Source organism: Dreissena polymorpha, chromosome 8 (genome assembly GCF_020536995.1).
Source record: "Dreissena polymorpha isolate Duluth1 chromosome 8, UMN_Dpol_1.0, whole genome shotgun sequence".
Lineage (NCBI taxonomy): Eukaryota > Metazoa > Mollusca > Bivalvia > Myida > Dreissenidae > Dreissena > Dreissena polymorpha.
Genome location: NC_068362.1, coordinates 61402587 through 61421768, shown reverse-complemented (window position 1 = coordinate 61421768; position 19182 = coordinate 61402587). Strand labels below are relative to the sequence as shown.

General features: G+C 35.1%; 1 protein-coding gene and 1 long non-coding RNA gene across 2 annotated transcripts in view; both read right to left on the bottom strand.

Moving 5' to 3' along the window:
* Nucleotides 1-3735, bottom strand: part of LOC127841232 (uncharacterized) — a 15543-nt gene extending 11808 nt beyond the window's left edge. Inside the window, exon 1 of the long non-coding RNA XR_008030804.1 lies at nt 3260-3735. This is a non-coding gene — a long non-coding RNA (uncharacterized LOC127841232). The remainder of the gene's footprint in view (nt 1-3259) is intronic.
* Nucleotides 3736-3832: 97 nt separating this feature from the next.
* On the bottom strand, nt 3833-13615 carry LOC127843124 (toll-like receptor 4). Its single transcript, XM_052372963.1, has 2 exons — nt 13501-13615; nt 3833-6288 (listed from the first exon to the last, which is right to left on the bottom strand). The coding sequence occupies exons 1-2, from the start codon at nt 13509-13511 to the stop codon at nt 5616-5618; spliced, it is 684 nt and encodes a 227-aa protein (XP_052228923.1). The 5' UTR covers nt 13512-13615; the 3' UTR covers nt 3833-5615.
* Nucleotides 13616-19182: the final 5567 nt, after the last annotated feature.

Sequence of the window (19182 nt, the reverse complement as noted above, 5' to 3'; positions counted from 1 at the left end):
GTAGCTCCTGAACAGACTGTTGCAGGCACACAGGCTGGTTCTGGAGCTCTTTGGCTGCATAAGCATAATATCTATTTTCCTATTGTAGCAGCTCATATAGTAATTGTGTGCCATGTTATTGATGATATTAGTTATTTATATTCAAGTTTTCACATTCCAGTATGTTCCTTGTTTTGCAAATAAAGAAATACATCCAATTTACTAAAGTTTTGTGATTTACCTGTGTTGATCAGCAAGAAATATTTATAGAGATGTGTATCTAATTATCCAGACTTTTCATTTTTCAATAAAAGATACACATTTTGTCTATGTTCATAGTTGTCTTTGTTATACAAGAGGGACATGGGCCTAAAAATGCTCGTCTGAAACCCAAAGGAACTGAACTATTCTGAGAGGGTGGAGATTAGAACTTAAAGAATAAAAAATTTATGGATCTTAAATATGTAATTTCTAGGCACATTTCCATCACAAACGTTTAATTTAAAATATTTCGAACAAAAAATTAAATGTTTATATTTAAATATTTGCTTAATGTATTTGGGGACAACTACACAGGAACAAAACCATTAGAACAAATCTTGTGATCATCCTTCATGACCATTCAACTTAACATGTGACTTCTAGAATGTTCAGAAGGTTTCATAAGAGCCATTTTAATAGGATAAATACGTGAACTGCTATCAAAAGGTACTACAATTCCAATGCGGGTTTTTTCATCCGGAAATTCTGGAGCTGGGCCACCTATACACCGAAACTAGACTAGGTCGGAACATAGTGTAATGCAACCTTAGCTAAAGCGGAAACGGTGTCCACATATCAATCTTCTTTCCGGATTCAGCCTGGGTAACATCGCTATAATATTATTTATTGGCTTTGAAATTGAATTTATTTTTTACTTATTTCCGCGGTCGCAAGGCTCAATTACTAGTGGATAGACAAGGCAAAAATAATTCTGAATTATGTGACCGGGTACATTTTTAGGTTCCATAAATTGCAAGTGTGGTGAAGGTACATTAAGTGTTTTCCTGGGCCATATTTCTAAGTCTGCCTGACATTTAGCAGTGTCCTTCGCAATGTCCTCTATACATGTGACTATTTTATTTTCAAATTGTCTCCAAGAGGTGATCAGAATATGTTATAGTGTGATGTTGTGAAGCTTTATGAATAACCTTTGAGGTATATCAAACAGACCTGACATCAGCTCATTGAAATTGGTCTGCTTTAATATGTTGGTCTTCAAATGGAGGTACACACACTGTGCAAGTTCAGAGCCATATGGTTACCCACTTCATTTTCATGCAACATTGATAACTAGTACCTAAATTGACGAAAATGAAAATGTAAATACCATTTTTTTTCCGATTACCTTTCTTTCCCTATTTTGAGCTCTTTTTATCTTCATTCATCAGTAGGTCTAACAACTGCAGTCATCGCAGCCATTGGGGGTAGCACGCCCGGACTTATGCTTATCCTTGCAGTCGTAGATATATTATGTTGTAAAAGGTAGGACTTGTACCAACCCGTATACAAGTTACGATCCTAAGAATCACTTTACCAACCCGTACACCAGGTACGATCACATCATCATCAATAAAGCATTTCATGATTGACCACAACGTTTCAGAAATGTTGACGTTGAAAAGTTACGACAAAGAACACATTATGTGTATATATGTAACGGTTTTATAAAAATGAATAACACGTTTTTATAACAGAGTAAAAGAATATTTTTACAAAATTGCATACTTAAATATACAATTAATTACACTGTTGGTAAATTGAAAAAGTAAGTTTATGAAATTTTCAGACAACCCATAATTATTTTTTACATGTTTATTACTGCCAAATTCACTAATAAGCTTATTGAAAATTGCACAACAGTCGCATTATTGCCACCATCATGGTAATTACACTTATGTGTGTAATTGTATCACAAAAGATGTTTTGCTGCCTTCAGATGAAACTATTTACACGTATAAAGTGCGAGGTTTTTCCAAGCGAAATGACAAAAAAAGAATATACACTATTCGGCTACAGTATTGTATAGATTGCTGATGAACGCGGTGCCATGAAGATATTCAATTTTGAAATATAGTCGTTGATAATTCTTGCATTATCTGATAACCCGATGAAACATTTAAAACGAATAATTGTCAATGTATAGAAGAAACTGAAACAGTATATATTTTTTATAAATATGTCAGTGATTTAGTAGGAAATCCCATTATTCCAAAAGTCAATCAATGAAAACAAATCTGCGCATGAATAGAAACGTTTTACGGAAGATATTTAGCAATGGTCCGTTAATTATACACACATATGAAAGGTCAATCATCTAACCGTTTTTGCATCGATACCACTGTTATATTCAGTGTTTATAAACACATTCAGTTTACCATGCCAATTCACTCAGTATTCAACTCAATAAAAGTATTGATACATTCATAGTTGCTCTTGTTATTTAATGTGTGTGTTTCATGAATTTTTATTCAACTATTAAAACGGTATGCACATATATTGTTCATACTTTTAGTTCCTTGGTGCATTCATTGTGGTTGTTATTATGAGGTCGACGGGTGTAAGAATGATATTTAATACTTACACAAACAGATAGTTGAACGTTTCGAGATTTTTTATTTATGTTTTAGAAAATAATAATCATAGGAAATGAGACAATATACGAAGATAAGAAGATAACATATACCGAACAAATATACGAGAAACAACAAATAGCATCACGCATCATACAATATTAGATTGATATGGCAATAGATAGACCATGCTAGAAAGCTGCAATACCATGAAAAAGAAACAAAGAGTAATATATACACGGAAAACAAAACAAACGAAAACGGTCGGTGTAGTATGTGTTGTGAAATATAATTTATCATGCAACTGTCATTACAACAACCGATAACAGATGTTTGATATTTTGTGATAATACAGTGTTATTACAACACTGTCCAATAATAAAAAATTAACTCTGCTCACTTTCTGTAATATCAGGTCACTGTCCTATACAACAATTTAAGCCCTCAGACATCTGAGAGTTTAATGCTACACTGCAATCTCAATAATCTTTAGTAAAACAAGTACACATAACACTGATCATCTGGGTATGAGGTTTAAAACGCGTTGACGAATGGTGCAAGCAATAAGCATACGCAAAATAAAACGTGTAAGAGTTAGGAAACTTTATTATAAAAAACCCACTTTGTTTACAATTTCAAGTTCAACAATCGCCATTTTTACAGTTTACCCTACCTGTTGAAATGCATAATTTAAAAGTCGTTTAAATCTACAATATAAAAATTCCAATGTGACAAAGTGTCAATCATTTTAGCTGATATGTCCGTTGTGTTAGCAATAGTGTATCATATATTGATGTGTTACACATTTATGTTTACGATGTTGCGTGCAACCATTATATTCCCACAACTTCCTCAATAGATCTACGTCATAGCTTCTGGAAACGTCAGCCATCTAATTAATTTCGTCGCTGCAACGCAAGACACTTTTTCTTTTTTTAAACAATAAGTATAATTTTATTTTAATCCGAGTTTGTCTAATAAAATCCATCCCAAATCCGCAACATAAACACGACAAAACATCACAATGCAAATCCTGAAACACATGTGCATTCCCTGTACATATTAGATCATTTATGACAATTATAATACACACGTCATAATTAAAAAGTATTCATTCAAAAACATTTTACAATATGTAAATAACAATTTAGCCAAAATAAATCAATATTAAAAATGTATGTAAAAAGAACATGTTATGAAACAAAACAATATATTTAGCTGAACAATGAAACAGGAATGTGTAAGCAATAGCAAATTATCAATTCCCTTAGGCTCACAATGACCAGATGTTCGCAAAACTACGTCTAGTAGGGACTGGAAATTTCATTGTTTAAAGCTGTGTGTTTAATGCCAAAACAACAAGTATTTATAAAATACATTTCAAAATCACTTTAAAAGTGAAAGTTAACTTCGATCAGACTTATATTTTTAGAAAGGTATGGTAACAACTTGAACAAGAATACAATGTTTCAATAATTGAACATGTACATTCAAGATTAAAATTAGCCAATTTCTTTCAATAGGTTTTGCCAAGTGAGAGCGTACATATTTTATTAACTACCATAAATAACAACTTCAATTATAGTTACATTGTATTGTCCTTGTAAAACATTGAATTTAATTCAAATAATATATTTTAATTTCCAATTCAATCAAGAAGTAATATCAATTAAATAGATAATTTGACCATTTCATTTACAATATCATGTATGAGACTTATAAATCAACTTAAAATAGTCAAAGCATATTCATGCAAAATCCAGCATAATGCCACAAAAACATAGAAATATATAAACATTCAAGAACGGCAATACATAAACGCAATATTTAGAAACATTATTAGCGGGGGAAATAATTTACTGAAGTAAGGTATAGCTTTCAAACTAAAGCAACAAAGACAAACAATCTCTAGCAAAGCTCATCAATAAAACACAAAACAACAACACATTTATTCTGACCTACAACCTTTATATTACATTTAATATATGTGAATAATAAATATTTTCATATATACACAATTCAACATATTCTTATAAATATTCCGTTATGATGCTAGCAATCTGCTCTTTGTCTTTCTAATGACATGTACAAAGTTATTAAAAGTGTCAGAAGACCGTCACTGAAAAGCTGAATTATATAAGCTGATACATTTATTTGCAAAGGAAGCAAAGACTCTTCTAAAAGAGTGAGTAGAACATTAATTTAGATTTACGTCTCATTTTGATATAATTCAGGCAGCTTTTTGAAGTAAATGTTTACATGGTCCTGGTTTGCCTGACTTCGATACCATCAGAGGATATCCAGCAGGAATTTTACTAATCATATTTTTTTTGTCAATTCATAGTAATATGTAATTGATTCTTTTAAATAGGAACATCACACCTCAAAATCTTAAGCGCCAGAATGAGATGATGTAAGTAAAATATCATTTTGTAAATAATAGTTATTCAATCCAAATATGAGCCGGACAAATGCATTGCCAATCATAATCAAATCATTGCAGGAATTATATCAGTCATCGTTTGTCAGTACCTAATTACCTTAATGCAAAACGTTGTATTTAAATAAGGACAATGCTTAATTCGTGATTTCTAAACAACTATATAGGTGGTGTCTATGTTTGAACTAGTTTATAAAGTATGGTGGCATAAACAATATGTACATGTTTGCACTGTTTTAAAAGCTAGATTGTTGTTTATTATACGCGGCAGCAGTATCATATGGAACTCGTACGATGCCGTTTCAAGAGTCATAATATTCATATTGATACACAAAAACATGGCTGATATTAAATATTAAACATACAATAGTACAAGTTCTTATACACTGACACAAAGTGACAATCCAATTGCAATCAGCAGGGGATCAAACATAACATCAGAACGAGATCATTTGCATGGCATATCGTTGAGCGTTTAACCAGATAACAACAATTTGAACTATGTATTCATATATGTTTAACTGACGTAGTTTGATTGTCGAAGACATGTATAGATGTAAATTTATTGTCGACACTTTACGTTTTTACTGCATTGCCAACTTCAAGTTTTCCCAAAACATTATATTACCGTCTTGTTCAGGTGTATATTCGATATAACTGTTTTCCTGAATCCATCTAAGCATTTCCAACGGCATCTTGTCGTGAGGGACTTGTTCAAGCATCACGATCACTAGACACACATTGTCTTCCCTTGAGTATATACTCTCCATTCGAGCCATGTTGAATTCATACATGCACCACTTGCTCCTCAGGAAGGCTTCTGACAAGATGACGATGGTCTTTCTGCTGCTCTGGATGGCGTGGATAATGTTGTCCGAAATTGCGTTACCTGGCAGAAAGTCCCGCTGATGCAGACACAAAGAAACGTTTCCCGTCTCAAGTGTTGGAATAACTTCATCTAAAATAAATCTGAAATTGTCCTCTGCGTATGAAATAAACGCATCAAATCTGTAGTTTTCTATTAGCGTGTAGTCCGGCAATCGTCGGTAACCGAAGAATCTCTTTCTAGACATGAACAGCAGGTATCGGAGTTTCCATCGATGTCGGTATATCATACCTCCTGCAACTGTGGCCAGAGCTGAAGATATCACGATACAGCACAGGACGATCAAAAGCGTATAAGATCTACAGTTACTTTCTAGGTGGCTGATTTCGTTCTTGAACCATTTCACATCCATGCTCCTACCATCTGACAATCTAAAAACATACATCTCAAACTGCTTCATGTTGCTCTGATGTTCAAATAGCCAGTTTAGAAAGTCTTGGTTTTCACACGCATAATCTAGCAAGTTCTTTCGTAGGTCGATTCCGAAAGAAGAATTTCTTTTTTTAGCATTTAGCTCTAAACCTGTCCGAATATGACTGGCAAGAGTGTGAAGGGAATTAACGTGTAGATCTATGTGTAACAAGTTATTTAACGAGGACTGCATTATATCCAGATTTCCGATATTGTTGTAGCTAAGATCTAGATTTGTTAAATTTGTCAGTGGCGAAAACGTCGATGTATGCAAAATCGTAATGTCGTTTGATGATAAATGAGAGTGATTAATGATATTAAATATGCAAATATATTTGATCTCACACTGTCGGCTAATTGGTCCCCTATGTAGTTTTTGTCTAGTCGCAGGATTTTTAATGAAGGATAGTTTAACGACTTTTCTCCGATTTGCATTATGTAACAACGGGATATATTTAACACTTCAATGTTTGGAAACGGTCCATATTGACCTGTGAATATGTTGAAAACGTTATTCGACACATCAAGATACTTGAGTGCATTCGCATTGGGTGTGATATTTTTATTAATCAGTAAATTGTAAATGAAATTCCCCGCATGAAAATCCACAACTTCTAGATGTTTTGGAAAATCAGTATCAAGTGATATGTTTCTCTGATTTCGATGTATATAATAACAAGGCGATTTATTCGCCGCTATTTGCATTAGAAATGCTTCCTGCATATAGGGACATCTAGAAAAAGCCCTCTCTTTACATTCTTTATTTCGTCTTCAGTGTCTTCAAAAATGTATCTGGACGGGTTGTGAGCGCAATGCAGCAAAGCGCCAAAAATATTTCGGACGTTTGTCATACATGATGTCTGTAACAAGTACGGTGTGAATGTTAAATCATTTTCAGACACATCGATGGTACTTAACGATTTAGGAAGCAAAATAAGCGCATTTGTCTCAAATGACATTATCCTGTTTCCTGCGAGGAACATTTCTTCTACACTGGTGTTCCAAAGATAACAGAGATCTTGCTTTAATATTCGTGTTCCCAACCCAAACGTGGTGTGAATGTATGACATGTTTACACTACGAATATTGGTAAATTGAAGTCCGTAGGATATATTTTCTATTGATCCGAAGCCAAGCTTTCTGTTATAAGAAAGATCTAATACTTTGAGATGGTAAAGATGTTCAAACGCCCCTGCTGAAATACTTCTTACCGAGCAAGCTGAAATGTTAAGTTTCACGATTGATACCAACCGGTAAAATGTCGAGTTTGAAATATGGGGTATGACACAGTGATTGTAGGAATATAATCCTGACAAACTCAATTCTTTCAGCCTAGTTGTGTGTTTACCAACGTCAAAGTTGTCGCCAAGACCATCAATTATTAACGTGTGCAGTTTTCTCAGGTGTGAAAGATTTGGATAGCTGAGTATAGCAGTTTCACCCACAGGACAACCATTAAGAATCAGAGTTGTCAAAGATAGCGGCATAAAGGCTGCTGTCCACTCACTTTGGAAGACCGGGAAATCATTTCTGGATATATCTAATATCTCCAAATTGGTAAAATCCAGAAAACTGTTTTTTCCAATTTCGCTTATTTGATTATAGTTAAGGTCAAGTTCATACAAATGTTCACATCCTTTAAGTTCTGTTGCGTTTAAATATCCAAAATTATTTCTACCAGCTTTTAGTGTGGCATTTGTTTCCATAGTAATATTGCCTAGAATAGAACATATTTCAGCAATTCTCGGAATATCCTTTCCTTCACAATTCATAGCCGAGCGATGTTTATCTGTAAAACATTCACATTTATTGTAGGGCCCACACACATAAGTTTCAGACACTGTCTCATATATTCCAAATAATAAAAAGCACTCGATCGCTATGAAAATTCTTTCCATATTTGACTTTTAAAAAATAAAATGTTCAGAGAAAGCGAATGGATGAAATATTATTAAAAAAAAACGCATAATGCTTGGTAACATCTAAGCATCTGTCTTTCAGATAGCATATTTGATTGTGGTTATTTTCAACACTCTTCATTGGAACAGATGATATTTTTTGTTCTATTTTCTGCCTGTTATGATTTAGCTGTCCTTTCACTTTCTTAAATATCATTGTATGCATTGAAACAACTTTAAGTGTTTTATACAAACAACTTTTGTCTATAGCGCTTGAATACTTAACATCTATATTGTGTCTGTCACATTACAAATTATATCGTTTGAACTCCTTGTTTTATATTAAACATCTGATACTAATAAATAAAACTTGACATTTTAGAAGAGACATATTTTAGCATGTAAACAAATCTGTCAACGAGAAAAATGGGAAATGTGATATATGGAATTTTAAATAACAGTCAGAAAATTTTACCAAAAACATAACTGAGTATTTTAAAGGTGGCGATATTGCTTTGCAAATAACGTGTTAGTCTGATGTCAGCCATTCCATTGTTGAATGTATATGGGCAGTTTACAACATGGTTTATTACATATGTTTAATGCGTATGGGCAGTTAACAACATGGTTTATTACATATTAAAACATATTTTTAATTTATCACGCGACACTCAGTAAGGCATTTCCATGAAATGTTTCAAAGCCCAATTAACACTCAAAATCAACGAATAGTTCGTAAAATATTTCGTAAAATAAAAAGTTAACCCATAAAAAACCAGTGTTCCTTATAGCAATAGCCACAATTTCAACGCTATATGTGGTCTGGTAATTTAGATTTAGCAAGATACAACATGCTCTTTTTGTGTGTTTTTTTGTGGGACAAAATATTCAACACATGTTCATGAACCTATTCAGTGTTCGTGTGTCGTATGAATAGATACCGTTGTGGGAAATTAAACTGAAACATTTTGTGCCACAAAAAGAATAAAAACGAGCATTTTGTATCTCGTTAATTTTTTTTTACCAGACCACATCTGTCTTAACATATTTATCTTTTTATTGTGTGTGATACAATATATTCCATTTTAATTTCCCGCAACGATATCTATTCATACGACATTCGAACACTAACATCAGTTAACATTGACGACCAATTAGCGGACAGCGTGCCATCAAATGTATTAACATAGATTTTTACGTTAATTTCCTCCACACAATTATCAATGATATCCGGAAAAGTTTGGAAATGAACGCAAACAAAAGAAATTCTACTTTCTGAAGTGACCTACGAAACAACTCGCTAGATTAATTCGTGTGAAAACCAATAATTCTTTCAATGTCTGTATTTTGAGCCATCCCCCTCCCCGCCCCTCAAGTAGTTGTCTGTTAATGGCCTGAATATGCGCACTGTGAACTGGTATATCGGCTAGCCCAGGACAGTTGGACGGCCGTGATATGACAGACATATTGGCATATTGGCGAAAAAGGTGAAAAATCCAAACAAACAGACAAAGAACCGTGATCAATAAGCGATGTTTCAAAGGAATGGTATTCAAGTTTTATATCGAGAAGGTCAAAAGCAAAACGAAACCGCATCATAGATAACAGTCGGATGAATCGCTTCTGAGATAATTAAGAACGATTGAGCTGGTGCTTAATACGTCAATAAAAACAGTGTTTATTTAAATCGGACTCATTGCCTCGCATGCAAATTACACAAACTTTCCTTTAACAATACAATGAATATTATATTAATTTTACCAACATATTTGTATACACATACAAAGTATAACTACATTCATTTCGTGTGTCTAAAGAAAAGAACATTTAGAGACGTATGTAAGTGAAGGGCGTTGCGAATAACACTGAGCATTGTTTTGGAATGTAAAAGAAGCTAAAATAATCACTTGGTACATAACTGTTATTTATTTTATAATTGTCTAGTGTGCAACTGTCTTTGCTTATTAAGTATATACAAATGGTTTAACCATAATTAGGCATTTCCTTTATGAGAAAATGCTATCCGCATGTATTGTAAAAAGTACAATCCCATACGCATGACCAACAAGATTACGACCACGACGGTTGCGCCACCCACAACAATCAGAACTTATGGCGGTAACGCCCCAACATGAACTCGATAAGCTCATTTATCTATCGTCTAAAACGAAGTATGCAGTTACAATAAATGGAAAATAATACATGTAATTGAAAATCCACATTTGTGTTCTTCAGTGAACAATTTATCGGTACTGATAATTGTGCACACGGCTCCGGACGATTTCGAAAAGCGGCTGGCGATACGCAGGACGTGGGGGAACGACACGTATGACCGGAAGTTCGGAGTCTCACGGGTGCTATTCCTTCTAGGGAGGGTTAGGGATTCGGCGCTTCATAGACAGATGGAAGTGGAGTTCGAAGAGTACCACGACATGCTGCAAGGGGTCTTCCGGGATGCCTACCGGAACCTCACTCATAAGGGCGTCATGGGGTATCGGTGGATCACCGAACGATGCAGAAACGCGAAATTAATTTTAAAAACTGACGACGACATTGTTGTCAATATGTTTAAATTGTTTACTCGCGTGTTACCAAAGTTTGAAAACAAAACAAAACAAATATTATGTAATCATATTCCGGCCTACTCGATGCCGATTATTCGTTATAAGAGTAATAGCGAGCTCGGAGAGCGAGCTATACGGTAACACGTATAGCTATACGGTAACACGTGAATTTGACCGTAGATCAACAGATTGTGGTTTTGAGAAGTTTGGTATCTGCGCGAGCAATATCCGAACCGGAAACCGGAACTGGAAATTTTCGAAGTTAATAACCGGCGTCTCCTGATTGATCATAATGATAAAATAGATAAAAATGATCAAATTTACGGCTTTTAAATATTCTAAAATTCTTTTCTGTATTTATTGTGACAATATTACAATTTACAGGGGCGTAGCCAGACAAAAAGGAATGTTACGCACAAATTGGGGAGGGTGTGGGAGGGTGTACCCCCCCCTCCCTCTGGGGGTTTGGGAGCCTACCCCAAAACTTTTAAAAATAATAACTTAAATGGTAGGCGCTGAGATGAATTTGAGGGGATATTGGGCACTTATTATTACATCCTGTATTTTATCTGAAAAGTGCTTTCACTTGTTGTGACAGACAAAGAAGTCATGAGATGTAATAAACTTTTAATGAAAATAGTATGTTCAAACTTTATTTCTGCTATTTGACTTTTTGGTTTAATTTATCAGATGATAGACATTGTATGTCATTGTCATTTAGCTTGGCTTGTGTATAAATATACAAGTTTGTCATGAAAGATAAGTGCCAAACGTCTTTTCCTCTTTTGTGCAAATAGGGCAACAACTCTAGCTGCGTTCAGTTCCCTATACCTGTGAAAGTTCATGGGGCCAAGTCAAGACATGCGTTCAGTAGTCATAGTTGACCTCAAGTAGGTTTTAAGGCGTCTTATAGTTCTGAACAAGCGTTCTGCTGAAGCAGTTGATACTGGCATCACAAGCAACAGGTAGAAGCACATAGCAACATTCGGATACAAGTCTTCCGGTAAAGAGAGCAGCATGATTTTCAGAGTAGGCGTTGATGGAATCTGTGTCTGTTTACAGCGGAATTTCCAACGCTGACATTCTCTATGAAATTTGTCCATGTTAATTTCATGGTCCGCCTGTGCTGATGAGAAGATTGCATTTGTTCGTTGATCATTGAGGTCTTGAACACGATCTGGTTATAGGTACTGTATGGCATATCTTTCATTTCTTTGTAAAAGGCGTTGTTGAAGCTTTGCAAGTAAATGGTCCGCAAATGGTAAATACATATATTGACCCTTCAGTAGTCAAATGCGGTAGCTGCCGGTGCATTAGGGCGGTTCTGCTGTCGCCCTGCGCGTGAAAATGTAGGTTCAACATCAACGGGGCTTGCCATTTCAACGGCTTTTTCAAACAATGCATGCTATACAAAGGGATAGTTGTGTTCTGCCTCTACCTGTGTTTTTACGACCTGAGCTTCCATTGCAGCTTGCAGAAGATCGCATAAAGCAGCCTGAAGTTGTTTTGAGAGCGGCACACACGCAGACAGAACATGCTATACAACCCCAGTGCAATAATGAAACTTAACTGTGTAATAGCTGCTTTATAAGCGCCAGCCTTTGCATCATTTTGTTGGGCTTAATTTTCAAGTTTGCGCACAACCGTTCCAAATGAAGCCTTGAATGTGAAAAGGGCATCGGCTCTGGCCACCAACCGGGTCTCGCACAAAGTTTTGAGTTTGGTCCTCCTGTCCATCTCAGCCCAACCCTCATCACTATTGCTAAGGAATACTTGAAACCGTAATAACCTCTTGGCTGAGTACTGGAAACAAAATGCTATTGCCTGGACGGTCGTCATTATGTTTCTTGCACAGGGCTCTTTGGACGCGTGAATAATAGTAAGATTCAAGGAATGCACTTTGCAATGTGTATAAAGTGCTCTTGGAACTACATGTACTTGTTGAATGCGGGCTTTGACACCGCGGTGACAACCAGACATGTTTGCGGCCCCGTCGTACCCTTGGCCTCTCATTGCAGGGACGTTAACTCCGGCAGCTCGTAGGTTGTCAAGGAAAGCGTTGGCGAGAGACTCTCCGGTGGTGGCGTTACCAAACTTCAGATTCAAATGACTCAAAGTATTTTATTTTTTATGATGTTACGCACGTGCGTAAGTGCGTATCGCTGGCTACGCCCCTTACAAATAATGCATCAGAATTTTTCGTGTAAAACGCTAGTTGTCTTCATACCGGGAGTTCCCCATTTGATGACGTCATCGCCAAATTTAGCACTTGAATTCGCTTGTTTTTAACAAAAAAGATATTTATTTTTTCATTTTTGAAATCATCATTCCACGTTGTTTTTCTTTTTGATAAAAAATAAAAAGTAAGCCAATTTATTTAATTATCTCAAGAAAAAAGTAAATGAACTGGTGGGCGGAGTCTTTAGCGGCTATGTTACAGTATGCATGTCAGGCTGTGACAATAAACTACCAGGACGAAATTAATCTGTTTAAATACCATCAATACCATGCATTTTGTGCAGCGTTTGGTTATTCAAAGAGATATTATAGAATACTATGTAAGTATCATTGTGTACTGGAATTTGTCCGACGCGTTAAAGAAATGATTACACGGCGAGGATTGCCATGAGCAACAATCATTAGCATCATAAAGTGACTAACAAGAGTTTATAGAAAACACTTTTTAATTTAGTATAAACGTCACGCTTACCTTAATGACATCGTTAATCCATTGTTTATAACAATAAAAAGGACAACTTTAATCCTGGATATGCACTTCCACTTCTATTCTTCCAGTCTTTATCGAAACTTAGTTTAAACCACACTATTTTATGGTTATCGAAGTTTACATGTATGCATGATAAACACGCAATCCGAACGTTTTGCACGTTCGATGCTTTAAACAAATAGTTAAATGTTAGGCCAAATAAAAATAGGTTCGTTTCGGGTCTCCCGACATGTCTCCCGAATTGGCGCCGACCCTCAACTTTTTATTGGAGTCGCCAAAAAAGAAAATTTTTTTTTTTTTTTTTTAATTTTCGTTCATGTAAGATGTAATATCAAGCAAACAAAGCATATATATACATGTATTTCTTATAAGCTTTAGTAGCCTTCCATTCTAGTACCCGAAAAACAAAAAAAATCCCTACCTACCGACCCTGGATTTTTTTCCAAGGAGACCCCAGACGGACCTATTTTTTTGGCCTTAAGAAACACCTCGTCCAACATGTCCTTAAATTCCAGATAGTTTAAATAAAACTTGTGTTTTTCGTCACAGAAATGACGTCACACGATTTAGTATGTAATACATTTCGTAATATAAAATCAAAGCGCTGAAGGCTTTTCAAAATAAATTAAACACTATCTTATGCAATCGCATGATGATGTTTCGATTAAAATTAAATACAAAGAAGTTTGTAAATACAGAAAAGGGCTTTATGTTATTCTATTGTATTTTAGCTAAAGGTGGGGATGTCCGACAAACTGCAGCTGTTTGCTCTTTTCACCTTTTTAATATTATATTCACGGGAAATGAAGTTCTACTTTTTAAGGAAGCTTATCGAGTGACCAATAAAAAATAAAAAATTCTTCGAGCATTATGGTTACCATTTACTAATGCACAGAAAGAACCGACTTTCAATTTGATTTGATCTCCCCACTCATTCCATCCCACGAAACCTTTAATTTTCCTAAGCAAGGTAATCATGCTATTATAAATACAGCATTGTAGTTTACCTATATATTTTTCAAAAGGTCAGATAGCTTAATTGGTAGAGAAACCCAGGCCGGTATCATTAGATGGCTCATGGGTGGTTTCGGGTTTGAATACCGATCTGACCTTCGTAGGTAAACGTGTGGTTGCAAGTCTGGCAATCTGTTTTGGGCGGGGTTTTGGGCTAACAGTTCAGTTCATCAGGTCACATGAAACCCTTTAATAAGGCCCGTTTGTTGTTTAATTGCTGATTAACAAAATAATTAAAAGCTCATTTCCTTCATTTTTGTATACCATTCTTTACGAACTCCACGTTCTCCTGCTAGGAAGTGCCTTAAATAATTTAATTCAACTATTATCTTCGTTAAAGTTTCTTCTATTAAACATTAATCGAGCTCGCTTTGAGGCTTTGCCTTATTTCATATATTATATGGAAAAGTAAATGGTATGTTAGCGAAAATAATTTCCGGGGGAAGAACTGGTATCCTGAGTATTGCAGTGGTTTTATGGTTTTGTTCACTAATGACGTCATTCTCGCAATTTACAGAGCAGCCACGATGACGCCATTTTTCTGGGTTGATGACGTATATCTTTATGGCCTGTCTCCCGGCCATGTGCCTGGAATAAAGTACGGTAACATAAAGACAACTGAAATGCTTCTCTATGGAACCCCATAGCCGCCTTAACATGAACACGTATATTTCATGACTATATATATATTATTATATGATTTTGAATATATATTATATGATGTTATTTTGGCATTAAACGTTGTTAATTAACGATAGTATGAGGATATTTTACCATTATATGATGCTTACGGTCAATTATATGATTCTTATTGTCCATTATATGCTGCTCGTTGTCTATTATATGTTGCCCATAGTCCGTTATATGATGCTCACTCTCCATTACTGTGAAACCATTATTATTCGTCAGACATTAATTTTCGTCTTTTTCGTCCTTCGACCGATGGACGAATTCAAGATCCTAACGAACAATCATGTCCCATATTTGAAACAAATAAGACTGAATTACCGTAGGCATGAGGCATTTAAATCCAGCGTAATCCATGCATATACACAGGGCTCGAAATTAACGCTCGCACACTCGCAAAAAGCAAGAAAAAAAGATTGCAAGGTAAGTTATAAGCCACTAGTATTTTTTGCAAGTAAAGAAATAGTGAAAAAAAACGAGTTACATTGCTAAATGCGTTCAACGGTATGAACGCTAAACCGTAGGTCATTTTTTTAAACGTCCGAATACCCATATTCGGAAGCGCGCACCTTGTTTGTAGACTGGTATACTTATAGTACAGATACCCGGATGGTATTGCTACAAAGAATATGAAACAGTCGACTATTCACACTCGAGTTAAATCCGGTTTTGACACAAAGGGGTGTACATTATACAGTGTACTGACAACTGACATTTCCTGTAAAATGCGAATGCAATAAGGCTGTATCGATTGCGTCGACTTCGTTTAGGTATAATAGTGTCGATTAGCGCTAATTGTTAACAACTTTATTACCCATTGTGTGTATTGTGTTTTTCAGGGGTGTTGCAGATTATACAGCCAACACGCGGCGAATCCGGATAAAAGACAATACTATTAAACGCAATTAAAATATGACGATGTGTGATCAACACCTGACTGAAATATATTCTGCGCTTTTATTACAAATTAATAAAGAACATATTGATTTGTGTTTGGTTGTCCGTGAGTGTAATGGAAAAAGACTAATTGGCAATTGGCTTCGTTGTTTAAAACACTCGTTAACGGTTATTCAGTCCCACTTATCCGCTAATCATAACAAAGAACGTGTCAATGACATAAAATAATACGGAACAGTTACTATCACCTGAAATAACAGACTTGTTAATTGGCATATGCCAAACAAGGCCCACCTTCTGCAAGTGACTACCAAGTGTCACCCCTCTTTCCCCAGCACGATTTTTTTTTCGCAACCGCGTATTATATGTATTACAAACATTACAAACTAATCGGACGTTTTTTTTCAAAACCAGAAATGGACGAATTTAAGTGCTGACGAAATAGTCATTTTTTTTAAAAAGGACGAAATTTCGTGCTGACGAAAATAAATGGTTTCACAGTATATGTTGCTCACTCTCCATCATATTATGCTTATTTTCCATTATATGCTGTTCACTCTCAATTATATGATGCTCACTCTCCATTATATGATGCTCAATCTCAATTATATGATGCTCACTGTCAATTATATGATGCTCACTCTCAATTATATGATGCTTACTATCAATTATATGATGCTCACTCTCAACTTTACGATGCTCACTCTCAATTATACGATGCTCATCGTCCATTATATGATGCTCACTTTCCATTATATGATGCTCATTGTTCATTATAAGATGGTCACAGTCCATTTTATTATGCCGATTGTCCATAATATGAATATCATTGCCCATTATATGATGCTAACTGTCCATAATATGATGCTCATTGTTCAATGTATGATTGATTATGATGTCTGGTCCGTTTGCTATATTCTGGTGCTAGCTCTTTACTGTATGCTCATTATTTATTATTATACAATGCTCAGATTCTATTTTAGGATGACAAAATTCAAAAAAATGATTGGGGACTGGAGGATATTTAAATTTCCATGTTGATGAATTGTTATTGTGAATGCTTAATTGTTCATGGTGATGTGAAAGTTTTTATCGATAGGATAGATACCTATGGCTGACCAAGTTTATTGTTTGACAAGTGTGTCAACGATTCAAACTCGATTCCCTGGCCGACAAAAAATGCTAACTGTGCATAGAGGCATATTTCTTGCAACACATTTTCGACCGTTTTGCGGACGGCCATGCTTCTTTAGTTAGCTAACAACAAAGGGGGGCAACCGTGAAGGTATGCACATGTTCATTAGACGGCTAATATAAGCATTGATGCCGCGAATTTAAATCTTAGATCCAATGCAACATTTATATTGGTGTTTAGAACTATTTGAAAATACGCTTCGACAATATTTTCTACATAGAATCCTCCCCTTATATATTCATGTATTACATATAGGAGAACTGAGGCGCTTGATAAAAAGCATAGGCTTGCTCCCGCTACTAGTACAGTAAATGATTCACTTTGCCGAGAAATACACTTGTTCTACGTTCGGCCATCGTAAAAAGAAATTTGCACATCATATAATGAACAATGAGGATCAGATAATGGGTAATGAGCATCATATGATTGAGAGTGAGCATCATATAATGTAGAGTGAACATCATATAATGAAGAGTGAGCATCATATAATGGAGAGTGAGCATTATACAATGTACAATGAGCATCATATAATGGAAACTAATCATTATATAATGAACAGTGAGCATCACGTAATGAACAATTAGCATTATATAATGGACCTTTAGCACCATATCATTGTAAATTATCATCATACTATCATTAATTTTTGACGTATAATGCCAAAGTAACATCATATAATGTAAAATCAACATCATATACTGTTAACGATAGTCATGTAATTTACTTTGTCAAGTTAAGACAGCAATGGCGTTCCATACTTCTCTAGCAAAAGGCGCTGGACTGCTACAGAAATGTGACTGAAAATCTCAGCAATAAGGTGTGATTATTTGGTTACTGGTTCCCAACATCTTCAAGAGAGCGAGGAAACCTGGGTAGAAATGAGAAAGCAGTTCGAAAATCGGATCGGTAATGATTCGAGTTTACCAACAAGAGTAAAACCAGACAACCATACATAAATATCATGTATTATATGTCTACAGAATCATAAAATAGTTTAAATGTTGTATCAAAATGCACAAATATTTATGAATAGAGTATTCATGATCTTATTACGAATATAATTTAAATGATCAATGAAACTCAATATTTTGCTGCAAATGATGCATTTATGAAGAGCTTGGTATTCCGCGAACATACTTGTTCTGTTTCATGCTTGTTGTATTTATAACATATGTATGTGAATGTATATTCTTCGGCAATTACCTAAAAGTTTTATCTTTAAGTCATGGTTCTTAGCTGGAATTCATTGTATAGGTGATATATATTTAAAAATGGAACCTTTATCTCTTGTGATGACCATAATAAAATGTACAATTTGAACATAAATTTCATTCATTATACAGGGGTGACAAGAGCGATAGATACTTTTTTGAAAAAATGTCGTATATCTTGTCCTACCCGACAAATTATCAAACCCTTTTACCACCATTATTTCAACTTGTACTGAAAAAAAGAATCTGGTGCAAAACGACTATACACCATTCTAAATAAAAATAATGAACAACCATATTTTAAACAAAAATGCTGTACACAACTCAATACCATAACTAATGAAAAAGAATGAAACTGCTTATTTCACGGTGTAGATGCATATCGGTGGCCTCTCTGTCAAAATGCTGCCTCTCTGTTCATTCTCGGCTGCCTCTTTGTTATAAACATGAAAATGGATTATCGTAATTCACAAAACAGATAAGAAAATCTAATATTAAAAACCGTAAACACATTAGTTCATAAAAAGAGGTGGTCCATGAGTTGAATCATATATCCAGCTACAGGTTCACAGTATTCCAAAGGTCCAAACACTTATCACAAACTCTATCGAAGATGGAATGATGACGAGGGTGGTGGAATAATCGTGCATACATGCCACT